The following is a 20,655-nucleotide window of genomic DNA, read 5'->3' as shown; positions in this document are numbered from 1 at the left end:
AAATAGCAGTGTAATATAAGTACACTTCAATTACAATGCCTGGTACAGTGTGAGGTGCCATAAGAAATTTTACTGTACACTTAGAGCAACCATGATTTTCACTTCTGAGGCAAAAACCTTACCTAAGTCTGCTAGGGGAAAAAAGAGTGTAAGCCATGGAAAATTAGCATTGACATTGTTATTCCTGTGGCTACCATTAGCAAGCCAGCACAAAGTATTGAACGGTTGAGTGCCAAACCGACAAACCTTAAAAGCGTGTCACTGCTGGCATCCTTCTGACAAGTGTGAGTGCTAGATCGTGATTTGATTGTGTGTGGAAGTTGTATCACGTGGCCCTCACACAAGAGTTGTAGGAACAGCTGTCAGTCTGCTTAAAATTTTCTGGACTGAAATGGGAACTGACAGAAGCAGCAGATCAGTTCAGTATAACTCCACTGAAAGTGAGAGGTAAATGTAGTAAGCAGTGTGGAAAAGACTTGTTGGGGGTGTTCTCTTTTAAGCTACTCCTTAAGCTACGTGTAGACCATTCAATTACAAAAGTTTCTAGAACTTGCTCCAACTCTTTTAGATCAGCTGCAGCAGCCTCTGCAATGTTGAGAGCCTGAGTTGAAGATGGACTGCTGATGCTGATAGTGTTTTTAGGTGATGTATAGATCTGCAGGAATGTGTTTGATAGCGAGTGAAGAGCTGCCTGCTAAAGGTGTGCATACAGCAGTGATGCTATTGCACCAGCGCTGGTCCAGATGCCTTTTATTGCTTGATTGTATGGAACTGTAATAGCCTGGTATGTGTTCAACTTCAGTCTGTTGTATTAGATTTTAAACAAAGTTGGTGAGAGCCTATAAGAATAATTGTAATTAGAAGTTGTTACTAATGTTTTTTAGGCTGGAGTTATCAAATGAACAGATGGCAGTTGCTGAATGGGTGAAAGGCTCAATTGGGTTAATCTCCTGGCAACTGTGAATTAAAAAAATAATCTGTCCTACAAAAAAAAATAAATTGCTGGCCATCAGTAAGGAGGGAGGAGGAGATGAAAAAAGGCTTGGCATTTTCTGTCCTTGTTTGGCCCAGCAGCTGTGCTGAGGTTAGTGCTGGTTCAGTTGTGCCTCTTAACGGTGTTAGTACTAGTGGTTTTATTCTACTGTATAAAGCCTCCGAGCTGAAAGAGCAAGGGACTGTGGTCACGTACGTCAGAAAGCTCAGTGATAGCTATGCTTTTTCCATAGCTTACATGGATCCTTTTTGGCCTCAAATAAGTCTATAGCTTTTGAGTCAATAGGAAAACAGCAGGCAACTGGTCTGTGCAGTGTCCTCCACAGCAGCTTACACATGTGATGGGCTGTCCTGGAAGCTTAGCTGAGGGTCATTTTTGGCACAGCACCCTAAGTCCCACCTGGCCCCAGGAGCTGGCAATAGTGTATGAACAAGGTCAGATAACTGTTTGCCTGCTAGAGCGGTGATGATGGTGGTGATGTGCTGGAGAGATAGTCTCCTCTTCCTGATCCATGGTAAATTGGTGATAGTCTAATAAATTATGCAGACAGGTGTCTGACAGCTTTACTAGAGATACCATCCAGACCCAGACAGTGTCTGGTTTTTATCTGGAGGTAAATTAAAGACAGCCGTGTTTGTGTTGATAGAGAATCCAGTCCAGGAAGGCATTACAGAATCCCTTTGAAGGTTGTGTTGTCACACTGATAACCCTGCAGTCCTCAAATGTATTGTGTATGTTGTCTGGTAAATAGATCGATGCCATTTTGATTATGGGGTAGATGGCCGTGACCCCAGCCACCGATAAGTGTCGGTGGCGATGCTTACAAACTTTGAAAATTTGGCATAGACTAATTATGTATGTCTGCTAACTAATGCTGCCTTAACATAGGAAAAATAAGTGAAAATTTAGGTATGATGTCAGCTATTTGCACCATATAGATGAGAAGAAAATTAACAATTGGCATTTATTAATATTTTTTAATTTATTAATAAATACTTTTATTAAAACTAGGCATGAGCTGTCAGCAGAGTGTTGTCAGGTGTTGTCCTTTGCTTTAGTGATGCCTGCAGGTTAAACAGGCTTTTTTCCACTTCTGTAAAAAGCTATTCTTAAAATATTGGTGCACTTTGTTATTTTTTTCTAAGTTGTTCCTTTGATTGCTTACATGTCTGGTATTGTTATACATTCAGGTATCAATCATGGTGCAGGACAGTGTTTTGTTGGGTTATTTCATGGGCATGCTATGAAAGGAAAAATCTTTGTCCCTAAAGTTTTATGTGGGGAAGTAATTCTGAGACAGCTGGATGTTCTTTTCCAGCTGTTTTTCCTCTGAAGTGTTAAAAGCGTGGCTGCTAAACAGGATTTGGTAGCAGTCTGTCCCATGCTGATATTTCAGCAACTAATGGAGCACATTGGGAAGCTTAGTAGGGCACATGTTCCTCACCCCAGATATGTGGTGCTGGTTCTGATCTGAAACACTGGGAAGTCACAGGAAAACATCTACCACTTTGAAATCACTCAGGGTGTGGGAGTGCGAGGACTAGTAATTTAGGCTGCCAGCTTTTGGAGAAAGGCTTTCTAGCCAAGAAAGGGTGGACTGAAGAGAGACTAAGAAGTGACTAACATGTTTCAAGGCAAATCAGATGGAGGAAATATGAACAATTGGAGAAGGTAGAAAGCAAATACTGATGTGAGGAGGAGGAGCAGACAGAAATGGTGTTTGAAGAGGTTCTGCTGCCTCTCTGGCTGCAAGAGAGGCTTGATAAAGTACAGCTTTGTTAAAAGTTCGGTGTGACTTAGTCTTGCATCTCTGTTTTTCATGGGATTCTCAATATAGGTTCAGTTGGAGAGTAAGGCCCTAATTCTGTAGGCCTAGTATGTAAATTAAAATAGAGCAAGCAGTACACTTGCTTTAGGAGCTTCAAATTTGCTCTGTCCTGCAGAGGCAATTTTTGATGCTAAATTCATCTTGAAGGGGGAGCTTCGTTAAGAGTAAGGGCTGCATGACTGCTCCTGCTGGGTGCTCCATGCTGTGCAGTGCTGAACTTGAAAGGTAGATCCTTTCTGAAGATTTGAAAGGGGCTGAAGAGAAGCTAAATTAGTATTTAAGATTAATATTGTATAATGAACGTGACTACTAAATTGAATTAAATATAGAAACATTCCAGGATACCAGGAGCAGTGATGTATATGCTTATTGATCACAAAGATTGCCCTCAAACTGCTTTTTTGTAGTGCACCTAAACACCATCATTTAGATTTATATTACCAGAGCTGCTTTGTTTGATTATGACAGCTTGAAATAACTTAGTATCTAAGAAAATGAGTTAGCATGGTTTATTCCTTAATTTTCTTCAACATTTGTGGCTTTTACAAACAGATTTACGTAACTGGAAAATGTTGCAGGTGTGCATTTGTATGAACTTGAGCGAATAGAAGTGAGAAATTGATTATGAAAGTATGTGCACTGAAAATAAAAATGAGGAGGATCCATATATTTGCTTTCTTCGAGCCTTCAAGTACAGTAGTATCTCTTCCCCATAACAGGTGAGGAAAGTTGAGAGGGGATAAAATTTTTTTTCTTTTGAGAATTAAAAAAAATCCTTTTCCTTCATTAACACTCTAGAGATTACATGAGGCATTGTTTTGAAAATGCTGCATTAACTTCTGCACGTTGCACTTGAATTACAAAAGTATTTCCTTTTCAGTGATGCTTCTTAGCCTGTGCCCGCGCCCTGCCCTGCCCCTATCCCCCAGTGAAATTCTTTATTTTGGAAGAAGACAGTGGAAAATTGCTTGGTGAATGAGTGATTTATTAAAGAGGAAACTAGTAGTTTACACTAAAATGCTTGCAGGGTAATTGTGATAGATATGGTAAAGCTAAAAAGATACAATGCAAATTGAAGCTGATTTGAAAAATTAATACTGAGCTTTTTTCTAGAACTTCACTAACAAAGGGAAGCCTGGTTCAATGCATTGCTGTGCTGCTTATGCCTTTGACTTTCAGCATACCTGAAGTATGGAGTGGTATGTTGCAGAGTTGGAGATTTCCAACCACAGAGGCTTTTTCTAGTTTTTTGAGGTCAGGATAATAAGTTTTGTAATAGTGTGTAGAAGCTGAAGCATGTGATTTGATAGTATTTTGTTTAAAATAAACATTTGGAAGTGGAAGGAAAATATACATCTCTGTTGAAAAGCTGGCAGTATTAGGTGGCAAACAGCATTATACTGCTAGAATTAATAGTTAGAAAATGGAATTTTTGTCAGTATCAAGGTACTGATCTTCATCTCTAGCAGTCTTAAAGATGTACATTAAAGAGGAACCTAAACAGGAGAGGGGGCTTTTTGGACAAAACCGGGGAGAAGTAAGTGTTGCTGTGGATGAGAATGTTCCTTTTAATTGAGGAAATAATGCTTTCATGTTGTGTACTTAAACAAAACTCCAGTGGGAACCATATGGCCTGACTCTTTGTGACAGGGCTACTAAACAAAGCACTTAGATACTCTGACTTGTTGAGGTGGGGTTGGGGGAAGGGGAGGGAGCAGAACAACATGATTATAGTCTGTTCATTTCTGACTGTAACATTCACGTGGGTCTGTCGTAAGCCATATGTCTGTATGCATGTCAGGAGTGCGTGTTCCTATTTGTCCTGAGAATTGTCATGGGTAGGGAGAGTTACTGTTCCTGAAATTATTTAGAAATAGCTCTGGTTGCTTGTGTTGGGCTTAGCTTTTCCCTCTTCTGTAAAGTTCCTAAGCTGTTTCTGAGATATCATCAGTTTGCATTCAGCTCTTCCAAAGTCTGTGGTAGGTTTACATTTAACTCTTGCCTTTTTAACTCTTCTTATGGTTTAAAATAGCATTGGGAACTGTTGAAGTGCATACTGGGTCAAGGGCAGGACTCTGCAAATATGCCTGCTACTTGGATGTGCTCTTGCAGCAGATCACATAAGGTTTCAGGAGCACCAAACTGGCTGGTTGGGAGCTGGTCTGGGTCTGGACTTCATTGCATCTGAGTTTGGTGGCTTTTTTTTTTTTCCCCTGCAGAAGCTCTGGTATGTCTGCACTTACAGCCTTTCAGACCTACCCAGAGTGGCTTTTCAGAGTGGGTGCAGGACCTTGCAGTGCTCCTGCATTTGCTGCTACTTGACAAATAAGCTCTCTTGACTGCCAGAGGAATTCAGATGCTCTGCACTTTCTGTACCTTTGCTAAGCCAGCACTGAGTGGGCATTGACAAGCACCACTTTTCCGTGGAAGTTTTGGAGTGCCTTCACATAGTATTTCCTGAACCTTGGGTTATCTGGTTGTCTGTCTTGTCATCTTAAGGAATGATGAGGTACCTGACTGAATTGAGATGCAGGTGCTCATTATCCACAAAAAATTACGAAAAGCATTCAAATGGAATTTTCTTTACTGTTCAGCTGTAGTTACAGTCATTTGAAGGAGAAGGTCGGAAAGATTGTGTGATTAAGTTTGCTTGCTCTTTAGTGAGGCTTTTGGAAGTTTAGTGCATTGGAGCTCTGACTGTTGCTTCTACATTTTGCTTATTTACAAACCTGTTAAACCATGCTAGTAAGTTGGCAGACTGAACAAGGGGCATTTTCTTAATGGAGAATATTCTTGTCAGTGGCATTGCTTTATGTCAAAAATACATAACTTAAAATATCAGAATCAGAATCTAATGGAGCTTGAATGGTGTGGTCAAAATGTTTACTTTCTGAGCAGCAAAATACAAAAATTATGTCAATGTCAAAGACTGTCACTACCAAAGAGTCACAGAATTTGGAAAACTCACAAACACCCTCGCTTTGGCCTATTAAATATGTTACTGTTAATCACCAGTGTGTATATGGCACAGTTAACAGTAACATCTGTTTCCTTACTTGATGTTACTTTAAAAGTTTAAATTGAAGCAGGTCTTTACCTGCTTTGTTTTATCTTTATAAAGTTGTTTCATTCCTAGTTCCAGTGATTTGTTGCAAAGTTGATTAGAAACCTTATTTTGGGGGAACTTGTCTTTGTTCAAAGCTTTTGTGTGGATTAGTTATCATAGCCTTCCCGCATGTTTGCACATCTTCAAAGAAAGAGCACACTGTTCTGTACTCATGGGTGTGAGAGCCTTCGTTTTCATGTTTTCACAAGAAAACCCGCTCATTCTTGTGCCAAGACAAAGGCAAACATAGAAGCGTGAATGCATTACAGGAATTTTTTCATACTTGAGAGGAACTGGTGATCAGTAAACTCTCTGCTGAGCATTGCAGGAAGCAGAAGTGAGGCCCCAGCTCAGCAGAGCTACTGCAGCCCAGTGATTGCTGGGCTTGAACATTCTCTGTCCTTTGGTGTCTTGCTTTTCCCTGGTGCCCTTTTCTCAGAATTGTAGCAAATGGGAGGCAGGATTTGTTAAGCCAAAAAACCCAGAAGCACAGAAAGTAGTAAGGAAAGTAGTCAACACCTTAAAATAAGAGCCAGGCCCTAAACTCCACTTTCTAGTGAAAATTGATAGTGCCTCCCACTATGAAAGGCTGGTGAGTTCGAAGAGCAAAGAATAGGGGAACACTCTTTACAATGTGTTTGTATAGCTTCAGTAGTTGGTTATGTCTGGTCTTTTTTTTTTTTTTAAGCAGAAAGGGAAAGTAAAAGTTCTTGATTATAGCTGAGATTACATTTTTGCTATATTATAAAGACAGTAGTCTTTGAAAACTTTTAGCAGAAGTATGCCACCAGTGTCGTGTGTCTTTCAGTGTACAACTTCGGTTAAATCAGCTGTAGCTGCTTGATGCTGCAGAGTGTGGGATTTTAAAAACTGCAGTTGTGAACTTCTTAATAAGCGTGAAACACAGTACTTCTGTTCTGCTGGGTTTTTTTTTTTGTCTTGGTATAGTAGGCTGCAGATGCAGGGATACCAGGGCTGTGCCAAGCAGGTGGGAGTCAAATAAGCATTGCGCTTGTTGCAGAAACGAGCCAGTTTGGGTAAGCATGGATTCAAGGAAAGTTCTGTGAAATTAGTGAGCTCTTAATTGTGATGAGATCAGCTTGAATTCTGTGCCAAGAAATCTTTCCCCATATCTCAAACTGAATTACAGTTTTCTTTAGGAATATGTTTTTGAGAGTTGGTGTTGAAATCTTAAACATCGTTGTTAGCCCAAAGAAATGGGCTGTGTATCTGCAGACCAGAAAGTGAAGTGAGAAATTGAGTGGAAAGAAAAAAAAAAGACTACAGGAAAGGCAAAAATATATTTGATTAGGTTTCCTAGAACTTCAGAAGTAAAGGGTGGCAGTATATTGATAGACCTCATTGATATACAGGTAGTTAAAAGTAAGACTTCAATAATACACACAAAAGAGGGAGAAAGCAGGGGATCTTCCAGAGAAGGTAGCGTGGCAGAGAAAGGCCTTAGGAATAAGCTCCTTCCTAGGAGCTATGCAACTGAATCTGGCTACTTCCTTTCTTTTTATGAATAACTTCTAAGTTTTATGCATGGGAAAGATAACAACATTTTAATTGGACAAGAGTGTGTATCTATAGTAAACTGTGCTCACAGGGGAAATGCCCAACAGAGACAGGAGCAAAAATCTTAACATTCCTGAGTTTGTTCAACTGTGCGGAAGTTTGGGTGGGGGGAGTTGTGCAATGGATGTACTTTTTATTGCTGACCAGTACACGTTGCTGTCCAGATGCTTGAAGTGAAGGTTTGTCTTTCTCTGTTTTTGCATTGCTTTTAATCCTGGTTTCTGCAGGCAGAACTTTATCTAGTATGACAATGCCCTTGAATTAGAGATTCAGTAGCTGTTCTCAAATATATGCTACATGATATCAGGCTTGGAGGCTTCCCTACAAAAGCATTGTGTAACCTGAAGCAGCCTGTGGCTGATGGTGGAAGAGCATTAGCTGTTGGATGCTGGAGAGTGGTGACACTTATGCACATTGTGAACCTCCTGTGCTTGTTTTCTTTGTCAGGCTGGCACCTTAATTCTTGAGGTTTTCTGCTTTCATGTTTTCCAGGCTGTGGAGTTCTGGTCTTCTATATTTTAGTGCCTTATGTAGACAAATTTGGAGGTTTGGATAATGCCAGCGCTCTGTGTGTTGGAAGCCCTGGCACTTTAGTTTTGGCAGAGCTGAACCACCTTCCTATCACAGCAGGATATGTTTATGCTGTCTGTGGGGCAGATGAGTGTTTTTAGTAATGAATTGTGTAGCTTTTTAAAGAGAAACTTTACAGTAACCCCTGTGCAGCTTAATTTATATTTTAAAGTAAAATTTGATTTACAGGGTGGTTTAAATTAGATCTGCCAATTTGGACTTAAAGAATGGCTTTATGCTTGCATAAATAACAATTCTGGTTTTTTTCTCTTTCAACAGAGGTTGCAGAACTTGAAGCTAATTTACCTTGTAAGTATAGCATTTAATGGCATGCATTTTAAGGGGAAAGGGGACCATTGAACTGAATGTTTTGACTGAAGTATCATACTATTTTAGACTGAAGCAAATGATACTAGTTTACACTAGAGAAAGCTGTGCAAAACTTCTACTCGGGCTTGAACAGGTTTTCTTTGTTGCTCCCTCTTATGGGATTGCAGAGAGGTGGACCTGTATTAGTGTCCTTTGGAAGCAGTATTGATCATTTGGCTCCAGAATTTGATTGCTGGTGGAGTGGGAGTGTCCCTTTTACAAAACACCCAAAAGGTACCTAGGACTGAAGAGTACATTTATTGCCTCACTCCTGTTGTTACTCCATTCTCTCATTTTCAAAATAGGAGATTCTGATTAAGGGGCAGAGCAAATAGCTCTGTTCTCAGGAAACACATGAAGTTAACCTAGTGCTTTTTCACTTCACATGCAAGCTGTAACCTGGTGTGTTTAACAGTGAAAATTCTAATGAGAACTAGTTTTTTAAAAAAGTGATCCATATTCCTTAAAAAGCAAGATAATGTGGTTTTAGCCCTGGAATCCTACTTGTAATGTATGTTATGCTAAAAGCTGAAAATATTAATGGCTACTTTAAAACAGGTTTTGAAGAGCACAGGGTAAATGGCTCATTGCTTCTAAAGCTGAGGATAGATAGCTAAAAGTGAAATGTTTTCTGTTCCTTAGCTTTAGAAAGCTTAGTTCTGTAATGGGCAGCAAAACACAAAGCCCTTCTATAAAGGGGAGTAAAGTTCCTGCTGCTCTGTATTTGTTGTTAAAGGTGGGTGTTGACAGTGAAGCTGAGTTGTTGCTGAGCTCAGTGTCCCTTCAAGCATTGACTAGGGCAGCACCATTCTGCTATGAGTTCTTGGAATACAGGCAAGCACAACAAATTATTGCCTAGTAAGATCGGAGGTACATTCAGAACTTATCGCTTGCTCTACATAACTTCCCGTGGTGCACGTTCCTGTTTCAGAGTAATCAAAGACATTTTCCCTGCAGGGAAAGAGGCATGAGCTGCTTGCAGCAGGCTGGGAGTGTACATGCAGGCTTCTACCGTGCTGTGCATTCAAACTGTCTTGTCCATATGCTTATCTTGCAAAGAAAGCAGTGAATATTTTCTTTGATTATGCTGGCAGGTAGCTCGTGATGTTTCTAGTTTTTTTCCCCATCTAAGGGAAGCTTTGACTGTATTTTGTCTCCAGGTTAAACTTCTGACTGCTGCTTGTGATGAGCATCTTCTATTTACTAATGATTCTAAATCCAGATCAATGCTCAGATCTTAAAAATCAAGCTTACAGTGTACAGCATCAAGACTGCATGATGGGAGAAATTACAAGGGGGAGAAGATAAAGAAGCAGCAAAAAGGGAGGACAGGAAGAGATATTATTTAACTTCTTTCTGTATGCTGTTCCTAAAGGCAATTATAGAGATACTACATGGAGTAATTTTAACTTTTGTTAAACTTTTTTTGTGTAGACCCTTCTACAGGACAACAAACACCTGAGAAATGTGTATCAGGGTTTGTAGTTACTACAGGTCAAATACATTACTAGGGTTTGCGTACAGTTCTAGTTATTTTTTGGGGGCAAAGAGGGTCTATATCTCTGATACTGTTTAGCTCCTTGACTACAGAAAAAGAACAGCCAGATGGGTTACGAAGCTAAAGGCTGCATAATATGGATAATAACATATCCATGGGTATACACATCTTCTAGTACCAGCTTGCCAGCTTGTTTTTGCCGTAGTCAAGAAAGGCCAGTTTTATGCATGGGAAGCCAACTTGGTTTGTGTCATCAAATGCAAACAAAGGGCTGTTATGCTCTGAACTTGCATCTATTGAACTGAAACCACTGACCAGTTTCATCAGATTGATGTTTTAACTTTTTTTCCCACACTTGTTCTTCATTCTCACTATTCTCCTTAAATCTGGTCTGAGAATAAAACTAGTGTTTGGTTTGTAATGATGCTGCCTAACATTTGCTCTTAATTCATGTAATGTAATTGGTTACGCAGAAGAAAATTGTTCAGTATGACAGCTGAACGGAGACTTCACAGGCTTTTGGATGAGGCTTTCCATAAAGCTTATATCTCATTAGACCTTACAGGTATAGATAATCCTTTGTTAGCATAGGGCTGTGGTAGCATGACTTCTTGCAGACTTGCTGTGTATGATCAAGTGTTAAGATACACACGGTACCATTAAAGAATTTGTAAGGAAGAGGTGCTTAATCTCTATGGTGTAATCTTAATGTGTAGTTATTGTTTATGCAGAAGACCAAATCATTTGGCATTTTAAGGTCTTTGAGACAGCATGGTTTACTGAAAGGAAATAAGCTGCTTCCTCACAGCTCAGAGTGAGGTTCCATTGTTGTCCTGTAGGCAGGCTTATTAACTGGTGCACAGGCCAGTTCAAGGTATTTCTATTCTTTTATTCTAGTTTGTGCAAAGTAGGGAGCTAAGCAGTAACCCACAAATGCCTAGCTCGCTGATTGTCAAAACTTGACGCTATTTGTACAGTTCAGGAAGCAAAGACATCAGCCTTCATTGGTTACAAGTTGCACGATTCCTTTATTACTTAGTACTCTGTTTCCCATTTGTCAAATAACTATCTTGCTTTTCATGTTAATTTGTTCACATGCTCAGTCTCAACTTCTTTTTGGGTCTGGGGGGTTTCTTGAGTTGGTGGTCAATGAGTCAACATCTCCCCCTGCCAGAGTTAACCTTTCCCCTAGTTGGTGCTTCTTGTGGTAAACTTGCAAACAGCTCATTCATCTTTTGGTGGTACTTTCCTGTTTAAACAAAGTGTATCAGGGTTTGTAGTTACTACAGGTCAAATACATTACTAGGGTTTGCGTACAGTTCTAGTTATTTTTTGGGGGCAAAGAGGGTCTATATCTCTGATACTGTTTAGCTCCTTGACTACAGAAAAAGAACAGCCAGATGGGTTACGAAGCTAAAGGCTGCATAATATGGATAATAACATATCCATGGGTATACGCATCTTCTAGTACCAGCTTGCCAGCTTGTTTTTGCCGTAGTCAAGAAAGGCCTAAGCTGGTGCTTAGCAGGACACAGAAAAATGCTTATCTTGAATTAACTGTTAACAAATCATTTGTTCTGATTGTTAGAGGTTTGACTTCAAGACAATACATTTTATTTTGTTAATTAATTATGCGATGTCACCGTTACTGCAGGTGACTGTGACTGTATAGGGAGGAGGTGCTTAGAGGCAAAGTGTAGGAGGAAATCAGGAATGTAGGGATTAATCAGGGAGTGAATTTTGAGAGTATGGAAGATGATACACTTTTCCAACAGAGGAAAAACAGTTGTCTGATGTAAATTGTTCTTTTGCTTCCCAGGTACGTGTAAAGTGAACTTTCCTGACCCAAACAAGCTTCATTACTTTCAGCTAACTGTAATCCCAGGTAATTATTTTTTTTTAAACATGTTGCTTTCATTTGTGTGTGTGGTGTTTAGGAAATGTAATTCCAAGCTTATGCTCAAGAATTCGATAAAACTTTCTAGTCAAAGAGACTGGCTGTAATTACAGTGATTATTTTATAGAGGCAATGGAGAAACAGGACTGGATTTTGAGAACTAGATTCTAATTAGAAGGCCATCAAAATTAAGCAGGTTTAGGAAATATTCAGTTCTTGTTTGCTCACTTTGAAAACATTTTTGGTTTTCCCTCAGCCAATTTCAAACCACCTTGTTTTATTTGCTGAGAAAAATCTTCTTGGACTAGCTCTAAAGAAGTTACTGTATTATAGCCCAGTTATGTTGCAGATGTATTACTTCCTACTGAATGCTTGATTTTGCAGGGATGAAAAGATAGGTAACGGATATAGCACTTCGGGGAAAACTTCAGATCTGTGCATTTCTGAAGATGCTTAACAAGTAGGAGTCTCTTTAAGTATGTGGAAATTAGAACTTTTATTATTGATACAACTTCAGTACACTGTGAAGCTTCTGCTGGCATGCTGTTCAATAAAAACATTTTCAGAATTTCATTTGCACCTGAGTTTCTTAATAGCCATCTGAAATTAAAGTTTGCTCATATAGCTGTCCCTTTTAGAATAGAAAGTTGTGTTTGTGTTTTATGAATGAATTTGCATGGAAGATTATTTAGACTTCACATGCACTTATTTTTGCTGTGTGTGTTGAGACTGCAGTACACTAAATTGTTTGAGTTGGATCATAGAATCAGGACAACTTGGGTTCGAAGGGACCTTAAAGATCACCCAGTTCCAACCCCCCTGCTGTGGTCAGGGACATCTTCCACCAGACCAGGTTGCTCAAAGCCCCATCCCACCTGGCCTTGAACACTTCCAGGGATGGGGAGATCTCGTTTGGGCAGCCTGTTCCAGTGTCTCACCACCCTCACAGTAAAAATTTTCTACCTAATATCTATTCTAAATCTGCCCTTTTCCAGCTTGAAACCATTCCGCCTTGTCCTGTTCCCCATGCCCTTGTAAGAAGGCCCTCTTCAGCTTTCTTTTGTAGGCCCCCTCATCTTGTAGGATGTGCTGGGATTGGTATCTCCCTGCCATTAGTTCCTGTACGTGCACATTTTCTGTAGATGGTTATTGACCACAGAGTTTGGATGCAGTATGGCAGTCATCCTGATGTTGCACCTATTGAATTTTTTTTTTAAACCTGTTTACGCTTAACGGCGTGGTGGAGTGGTTTCTGATAATCCAGTCTCTGGCAGTCAAACGGGCACTAGATGTCACTGTTGCTGCTTATTAGCCAAAGTCAATTAGCACTTCCTCGGCAGTAGAAATCTTGGGTGGTCTTTGTTAACATGTCCATTCATGTGATTCCTTTTTGTGATGGAAAAATGAGTAAGACTGCCCTAGTCAGTGTAATCAAAAATAAATAAGTGCTATTATAGAACTTCAGACATCTCATTCTGTGTAGATGTGTTCATGTTTACTTGGTGCGTGTTAGTCTCCTTGCGCCAACTGTCCTTCAGTTTATATGATACTGCTTTATTATATTTCAGAAATGAGTTAACTTTACAAGATCATCTGTGTGTGTTGAGTTAAGGTTGTCCTGAATGTGAAGCAGTAACAGCTGCTTCATGCTAATTCTAAGGTACCTAGATACATAGTAATTTTTTTCTGTTAAGAGCTGTGCAGCAAGATGTTGCAGTCGGAAGAGAGTTGTTGAATGCAGAGCATGGGTTTTGTGCTAACTTTGTTGCTGAAATGATCTTGGGGATGAGATGATCTTAATTAACATTTTGTTACCCTAAATATAGCTGCACAGCTGAAGTCTCTGCAGTTGTAGTCTGATGGAAGTAAACATCTATTTTCAGCTGTGCATAATTCAGGTACAGAATCTTGTGATCAGCTACAGCTTAGCACAGCTCTCTAAAGGCAGAATGTAACACATACCAAGAAAATCTTCGTAGCTTCTTGATTCCCTTAATTACTGTTTTTTCCTTTATAGAGTATGCTGAATCTTAGCTGCCTCTTTGCTAACACAGAGAAAACTAAGTGGTTGTCACAGAATTTTTCTGGCTCAATTGGGCCACAATCTTTGCTTGAGGCAACTATTTTTGTGGTGTCTGAAGAATGCTGTGTGAATCTTGACAGTGCGGTGGAAAAGCCAGTTTTCCTCCTCCTGCCTGGAACTGTCTTTCACATTCAGGAGCTGAGTTCTAGAAATCCTGCTTGTACATCTGGCTTTTAAGGGAGTCCTTTGCAAGTAACTCTGCAGCTTTTCAATTGTGGAACTGGAGCTAGGCTCAGTGTAGCTGCGGGTGCCAGTGAATATCTAATGCAGCCTTGCAGTTCTCACTGTTAGAACATGTGTAGTAAATGTAAGCCAGGGTTGGTAGTCTGCACAGCAAAGAGGTTCTTGATGACTCGCTTCTTAAGGTTCTCAGTTTGCTTATATGCAGTTACAGAGATTGCATCCTTCTATGACAGTTGGGTAAAGGGGTGCTAATTATTTTATATTCGTATTTTATGTTTAAATTCCCTTATATTCTGATTAACATTAGAGCTTGAATTCTGTAACTGCATATTACAAGGAATCTTACACCAGAGTGCAGTGAAGATACTGACTGAATATGTTTTTTAACACTAGAAATGCCTTTTTGTGGTCAGCATTCTAGCCTTATGTTATTGGCAAAGTCTGCTCTTGGGTGCTTTGTTTTATGCAGTTATTTTGAATGTGGCTGGTTTTGAAAGGACAGTGAAAGAAGCTTCTTTAGGTTCTCACAAAAAGACTAATTTGAATAAGAAAAACTTTAGCACCAAGCAGAAATACTTTCAGCTCCCTTGTTCTGCATTTCTCATAATAACCTTTCTTAGTCAGTATTTAACATCACAAAATTATCCTGGTGACAGTGAGTTTTTAACTTAAAAATGACTTTATAGAAAATTTTGATGAGGGTGACTGCTTATTTCACATAATTAAAGAAATTCAGATTCCTTTGTTATAACTTTCTGCAGCACACTATGTGTGGATGTATAGTAGCACATGCTAGAAAATGAGTGAGACTTAGATTTTACTGCCACAATGGATAAACTGTCTGTGCCTGAGGCAGATATTTCTGGCTTTCTCTGCTGTCTGAAGCTTCTTTTTCCTTTTGTCATCTGAAACAATTGTTCTGTCATTGAAAAATACCCTTATGCCATCACTTGTCTCTGTTCTTATTTTGGTACCAGTATCATATTTGATTAAAAGCTAGGAAAAGTAAGGGAATAGATGCTTATAACACAGAGTCCTGCCTGCTGCACTGATGTTTGGAGCACAAAGTTAGAAGCTGAGTTTAAGACATGGTTATGCCCTGGAAAAAAAATATAGGTGAGTTTAGGTAGCTTAAACGTGAACAAAACTAGAGGAATAATTATAGTTAATGCAGTTTTTCCTGCAGTTGCCAGACAGTTGAGTAGTTCAGAGTTAGTGTGGTTAGAGTCCCATTCTTCAGGGAATTAATAAAGAGCCTGTTCTCAGTCTTGCATACTATAAAATGACAAATGTCAGTGAACATGGCCGAGTGTTTCAGCTCTCCTGATTCAAGGAGCTACTATCAAAAGCAAATCCTTTGTGGCTTTTCCTTATTATCTTGCATTTTCTTTTAAAGTGATAAAATAATTTGGTTTAGTATTTTCACAGCACTTTCAGCCATCAAAACATCTTACAAAAGCAAACTAAGGTTAGAATCTGGTTGTTGATAAACTACAGGCTGAAGTGGGAGGGATGCTTGCTCTGTTAATACAGCTTGAAGACAAATTTAAGTAGTAGGGGGAAAATGAGCTCAGATGCATTCCCTTTCTGCAAAAGTCTCGCCAGTGGCCAACTTAAGTTATGTGCTAAAGATATTTTATTTGACAGTTTTATTTATAGCACTTTTCTCGCTATTAACTCTGCCAGAACTTTAGTTTTTCCCACAGCTGTTACATGCCTAAAAAACTGAGGGTTGCTGTCCCAGACTGTATGGGTGTTGTGAGGCACAGGGAAGGAAACTACCATGCGGGAGAATCTATTTGCTTGCTTGAGATGCCATAAGGTGACTTAATCATGAAGGCTTATTCTGTTAATGCATTGCAAGATTTCTGGCTGGCTCCTGAGGCCCTCCAGAGATGTGAATTTTTAATATATATTTGAGTGATCGGTAACAAATAGCATGTTTTACTGTTGCTTTAGTGAAAAAATTTACAAACTTACAGGGAGAATTGTAAAAAAGGTGGGGAGGAGAGATGCTGTACTCTTCCAGTTTGATAAATTATAGAATGGTTTGCGTTGGGACACCTTAAAGATCATCTAGCTCCAATCCCCCTGCCATGGCCAGGGACACCTTCCGCCAGACCAGGTTGCTCAAAGTCCTCCCCAACCTGGCCTTGAATCCTTCCAGGGATGGGGCATCCACAGCTTTTCCTGACAGCCTGTTACATTGTCTCACCACCCTCACAGTAAAGAATTTCTTCCTAATATCCGGTATGTCCTCACTTACTTTGTAACAGAACCAGCAACCTACCCAGGGTATTTTTTGATTAGTGCTACATGGATTGATGCCAAGATAAAGCTGAAGCATAAAATGAGTAGTAATGCATTAGTAAAGCTGACAGTAATGAATATTGAATTATCTTTGAGGGAAACTTCGTCACCTAAGTATGTGGAAGTAATGTGCAGTGTGAGGCACAATGTGTAAAGTGCTCTAAGTCTTCCAGAGATTTGTCAGCCTTACATAGAACACAGTAAAACAAATAAAACTGAATTAATACATGAAGTAGCTCTTACAGCTTGTGGAGGTGTTAAGATGTGGTTAGAAAGTGCTAGAGCTAATCTAAAACATGTTTTTGCTGAGGAAAAGGGGTGTTCTTTCACTGTCTGGTCCTGCTGCTGTTTTTCTGCTGACACTGGTGATAATTTAACCACTCTGCATGCCAGTTAATCTTAGTAAACCTGCAGGAAGCTTTGCACTCTGTGGTGATGGTTGTATATGATGAGAGAGGCTCAGCTGGGCTTGTCCCCTCCAGCTGAACTTGCCATGTCTGATTTCGTCCTGCACATGGACAGTAGTTTCTTCTACGGAAAGGAGACGACAGTTTCTTCCATGGCTGGGTGGAAGTGGAGCTAGGTCTGCGTGGTGGGGAAGAGCAGAGAAAATGAAGAACAACTGTTCAGCTTTTTTCCCCAGCCCATGCATCTCTTGAGCAATGTCAGAGTGATCTTGCTGTCTGGGCTTGGAGTCAAGGACCTACTTAAACGTTCCTGTGTGCTGCAGAGGCTGTGGGCCTGGTGTTTTCAGTGTGCAGAGATGTGGAGTGTGGCTTTTCTCTTGCTGCTTGACTGGCAGGAATTGGACAGTCTTTTGGCAAGCTCTCCTCCCTTGGAGCCATTCTTGAATGTTTCTTTTGGACAATTGTGTTACAATGAGGATTCATTAAATCTGAGGATTTTCTTTGACATAAGACACATGTAGATACATCCATCAACAGGCATCTATTTCACGTTAGCAGGAGTGGAGTATGAAAAGCTGCTGTGCAGTTTGCTCCAAGTCCACAAAATCAAGGAACTAGTGAAATTTTAGCCAAGGAAAATAACTTTCTGCTGCTGGACTTCCTGAACAGCCTTAACAGTGTTGTTGTTTCTCCTTTTATCTTGCTGTACCAGCAGTGGGCTTCTCCCTGTGCAAACACATGTGGGTGTTTCATGTGATTGCTTATATTGGAAAGTGATAGCTTGATAAGTGCTTGTGAGCCAGAGGGCAGTGGGGAGGCCTGTGGAAGGCTCTGAGTTACATGGTTTGCACCATAACAAGCACTGAATTCCTCTGTGATGTTGCTTGTTTGGTTTTGGTACAATCACTGAAAGATCTGAGATTACTTTGACTGTGGTTTAACAAGGAATGGCATTATACTTGGAAACAGTGAGGATTCCTGACACTTGGCTAAAAAGCTTTTATAATGTGTGAGATGGTAGATAAAGTGCAGTTAGCTGTGTCCTGTAGGGTAACTCAGTGGTGCTTCAGCTGTTTGAACTTGTGGAGGATATTGGACCATTTGCCTAATTGTTCCTTCCTCGAACAGTCAGAGTCCTATGAACAGTCGGAGTCCTACGTTGAGTGTTTTGACATTTCACAGGGAGCAGTTTCATCAGAGGGATATTGGAATAACTTAACTTTTACATCTCGTTCTTTAGAAATAGCTTGCTTTAGTGATTTTTATCTCAGTATATTTGGAAACAAAAGATAAATGCTTTTATTTTTTATTAAAAAAATCAGTGCATGTGCATTTACTTTCTGGTGAAGTGTAGTGTGCCTGAGAAGACTGCTTAATAAATCAAACAGTTCAGTATTGACTTGGAGTGGAAATGAAGAATGTGTTTGAAAAGTGTATGTTCTGGACAGGTTATTAAAGTGAGATTTGCAATGGCTAAGGCTTGCAGCTTTGCACTGCACAATTCAGAGTGGAGGCAGCTGTAAACATTACTGTGTGGGGTGGGGAAGACCAGCCATGTTCTCTTTTCATACTCTGTGCCTATGCTGCTTGTGTGCTGAACCTGTCCATAGTCTACCCAGACTCTTGGGATGAGCTGGACTGTGAGAAACTTCCTAGCAACTCTTGCTCTGTTTTGCAGGCACAGGTCTTAGAGTGGCACGCTGGGCATAGTGTACAGTTGAGTCTTGTCTTTGGCAGCATCAGCTTTTACTGGCTCACTTCCCTCTACAGCTGAGGGTTGGTTTTATTTAACAGGGTGATACCCTCTTTTTCAGTAAGTCAGTGAAGGGATGCAAAGAGGAGAAAGGTGGGAGCTGGCTACTTTCTTGTGATTATGGCAATTACAGTGTGGAAGCTACAGGCTTGCGCTGACAGTGGTGAGATTGTAGCATGGGCTGAAACCTGATTAAGCATATGTGGGGCGTTGGTGTGTAGGAGGTCTAGAAGACAGCATCCTGAAAGAGGATTTTGATGACCTGTAGTAGAGGAGCTAGTGTGGTTTGGAACAAGCTAGATAATAAGAAAACTCCTGTTAATTTTCCTGTAAACTATAGATTGCTTCACAGAACTTACCTTTACGATGTTGATTTTAAAAAATATTAAAAAAAACCCCTGTTGGGCAATGATAACCAGCCTTTCTGACCTTCAAGCCTTCACTGTGGCTGTACTGTGTAATATAGAGAGTTAAAGTACTTGAGGTAGTTTGAGCCTGAGTATTCTGTGGGTGTCCCAAACCCCCAGTGTGGGCTGGGTACCTGTCTCTCTTCCGTAATGACAAAACTCAATAATGGCAATGCCAGACAGACATATTTCAGATCATTTGCAAGCATTTCAACTTCCAAGCACAGCCATCTCAAGAGTTGCAGGCTGACCATTATCCTATTACATTATCTCTGGTTAAATGCAACTAGATATTTTCAGATTTTACACTTTAAAATTTAGTCATTGTATTGAGTCTGAAATTGGCAGAGAGGCAGTTGGATTTTCCTAACTGATTTATCATCCTAAGATAGTGTACCACAATAAAAGAGCAAGTTAACTCTTTTATTGTATGTTGTCTGAAGCATGCTATTGCATGCCATTATTCATACTACTCACCATATGTGATTGCTAACACAAGTCTGGGAAGATGTGCTAAATCCCAGAGCAGGATTTAGCATGCATTAGCAAATGAAGTGTGTATCCAGCAGATTCCAAGGGTCGGTGTTGTGGTACAGCATGTCATATGGCTGATGTGTGGCAGAAGTTTCTTCATATAGACAGGAGAAGTTCACTCAAAGGTTCCTCTAGCTTGGTATTGCCTGGTACTCTGATCAGAAAGGCGGGTTTTCCAGGACCAATCTGGGATTGTTTACTCTTCCAACTTAAAATTTCTGCTGTAAATGTTTTAGGAGTGGAAGACAACGCTATGTTCACAGGATCGTTGGACTACGTGGCAGCTGGTGTTAAGGTTAACAGTGTTAAGGCTAGTGACTGGGTTATGTATTTGACAATAACCCTGTGCTGTTATTTCAATCTTTGTAATGACAGATATTTTGTATTTTTTGGTGTCTGGTTTTTTTCTTATTTCCTATTTTCCTTGTGTTTTCTTTTCTAGATGAGGGCTATTACCAAGGTGGAAAGTTTCAGTTTGAAATTGAAGTTCCTGATGCCTACAATATGGTGGTGAGTATTTGTCATTAATAATTGCCTTTTTAGATTTAATTTCCAGGTAATAGGACTTAAGAGGGAACTTGTCATTAAGAAAGAGTCTTCTGTCTGTTACTAAAATATCATGGGTTTATATAAAACTCTTGGTTGCCTTGAGTTTTTGGAGGTCATCTGAACTCATGCTCAGAGTTGGGGTAATAAAAGTTGGATTTGGTTGCTTGAGGCCTGGGCCAGCTGGCATTTTGAAATTTAAGATGGACATTCCACTGCCTCTCTGGGCCTCTGTTCCAATGTTAATTTCCTTTGTTATGTATCTTTTTCCTGTATCAGGTCAGAATTTCCCATTTTGCAGCTTGTCTGTGGCCTCTTGCATTATTGTTGTGCACCTCTAAGAAAAGCCTGACTCAATTTCCTCTATAACCTCCTATTAGGTTAGTTTTAGACAGCATTAGGGTCTCCACCTTCAGCCTTCTGTTCTCTAGGCTGAATGAATCAAGGGCCCTCAAGTCTCTTTGTACTACACGTGCTCTGGTCTCATCACTATCTTTGTCTGCTAGGCTCACTCCACTTTGTCAGCGTATCTGCTACTGGGAGTTCAAATTGGGACACAATAATTCTGGATGCAATGTCATGAGTCCCAGGG

General features: G+C 40.0%; 1 protein-coding gene across 13 annotated transcripts in view; it reads left to right on the top strand.

Moving 5' to 3' along the window:
* The window catches only part of UBE2F (ubiquitin conjugating enzyme E2 F (putative)), a 90,600-nt gene that overhangs the window by 8,221 nt on the left and 61,724 nt on the right, over positions 1–20,655 (top strand). For 11 of the 13 annotated variants that reach the window (XR_003558757.2, XM_027800801.2, XM_055718158.1 and 8 more), the window contains 3 exons: positions 8,356–8,385; positions 11,763–11,828; positions 19,960–20,027. Coding sequence is in view for 12 of the 13 variants with exons in the window: in XM_027800801.2 (XP_027656602.1) it covers positions 8,356–8,385; positions 11,763–11,828; positions 19,960–20,027 (164 nt within the window). In the remaining variant the exon portion in view is untranslated. The remainder of the gene's footprint in view (positions 1–8,355; positions 8,386–11,762; positions 11,829–19,959; positions 20,028–20,655) is intronic. The other 2 variants (XM_055718155.1, XM_055718159.1) reach the window with 2 other exon arrangements.

The sequence above is a fragment of the Falco cherrug genome, chromosome 8, assembly GCF_023634085.1.
Source record: "Falco cherrug isolate bFalChe1 chromosome 8, bFalChe1.pri, whole genome shotgun sequence".
NCBI lineage: Eukaryota > Metazoa > Chordata > Aves > Falconiformes > Falconidae > Falco > Falco cherrug.
The sequence above is the reverse complement of the archived record's forward strand: the minus strand, read 5'-3'. Positions and strand labels throughout refer to the sequence as shown.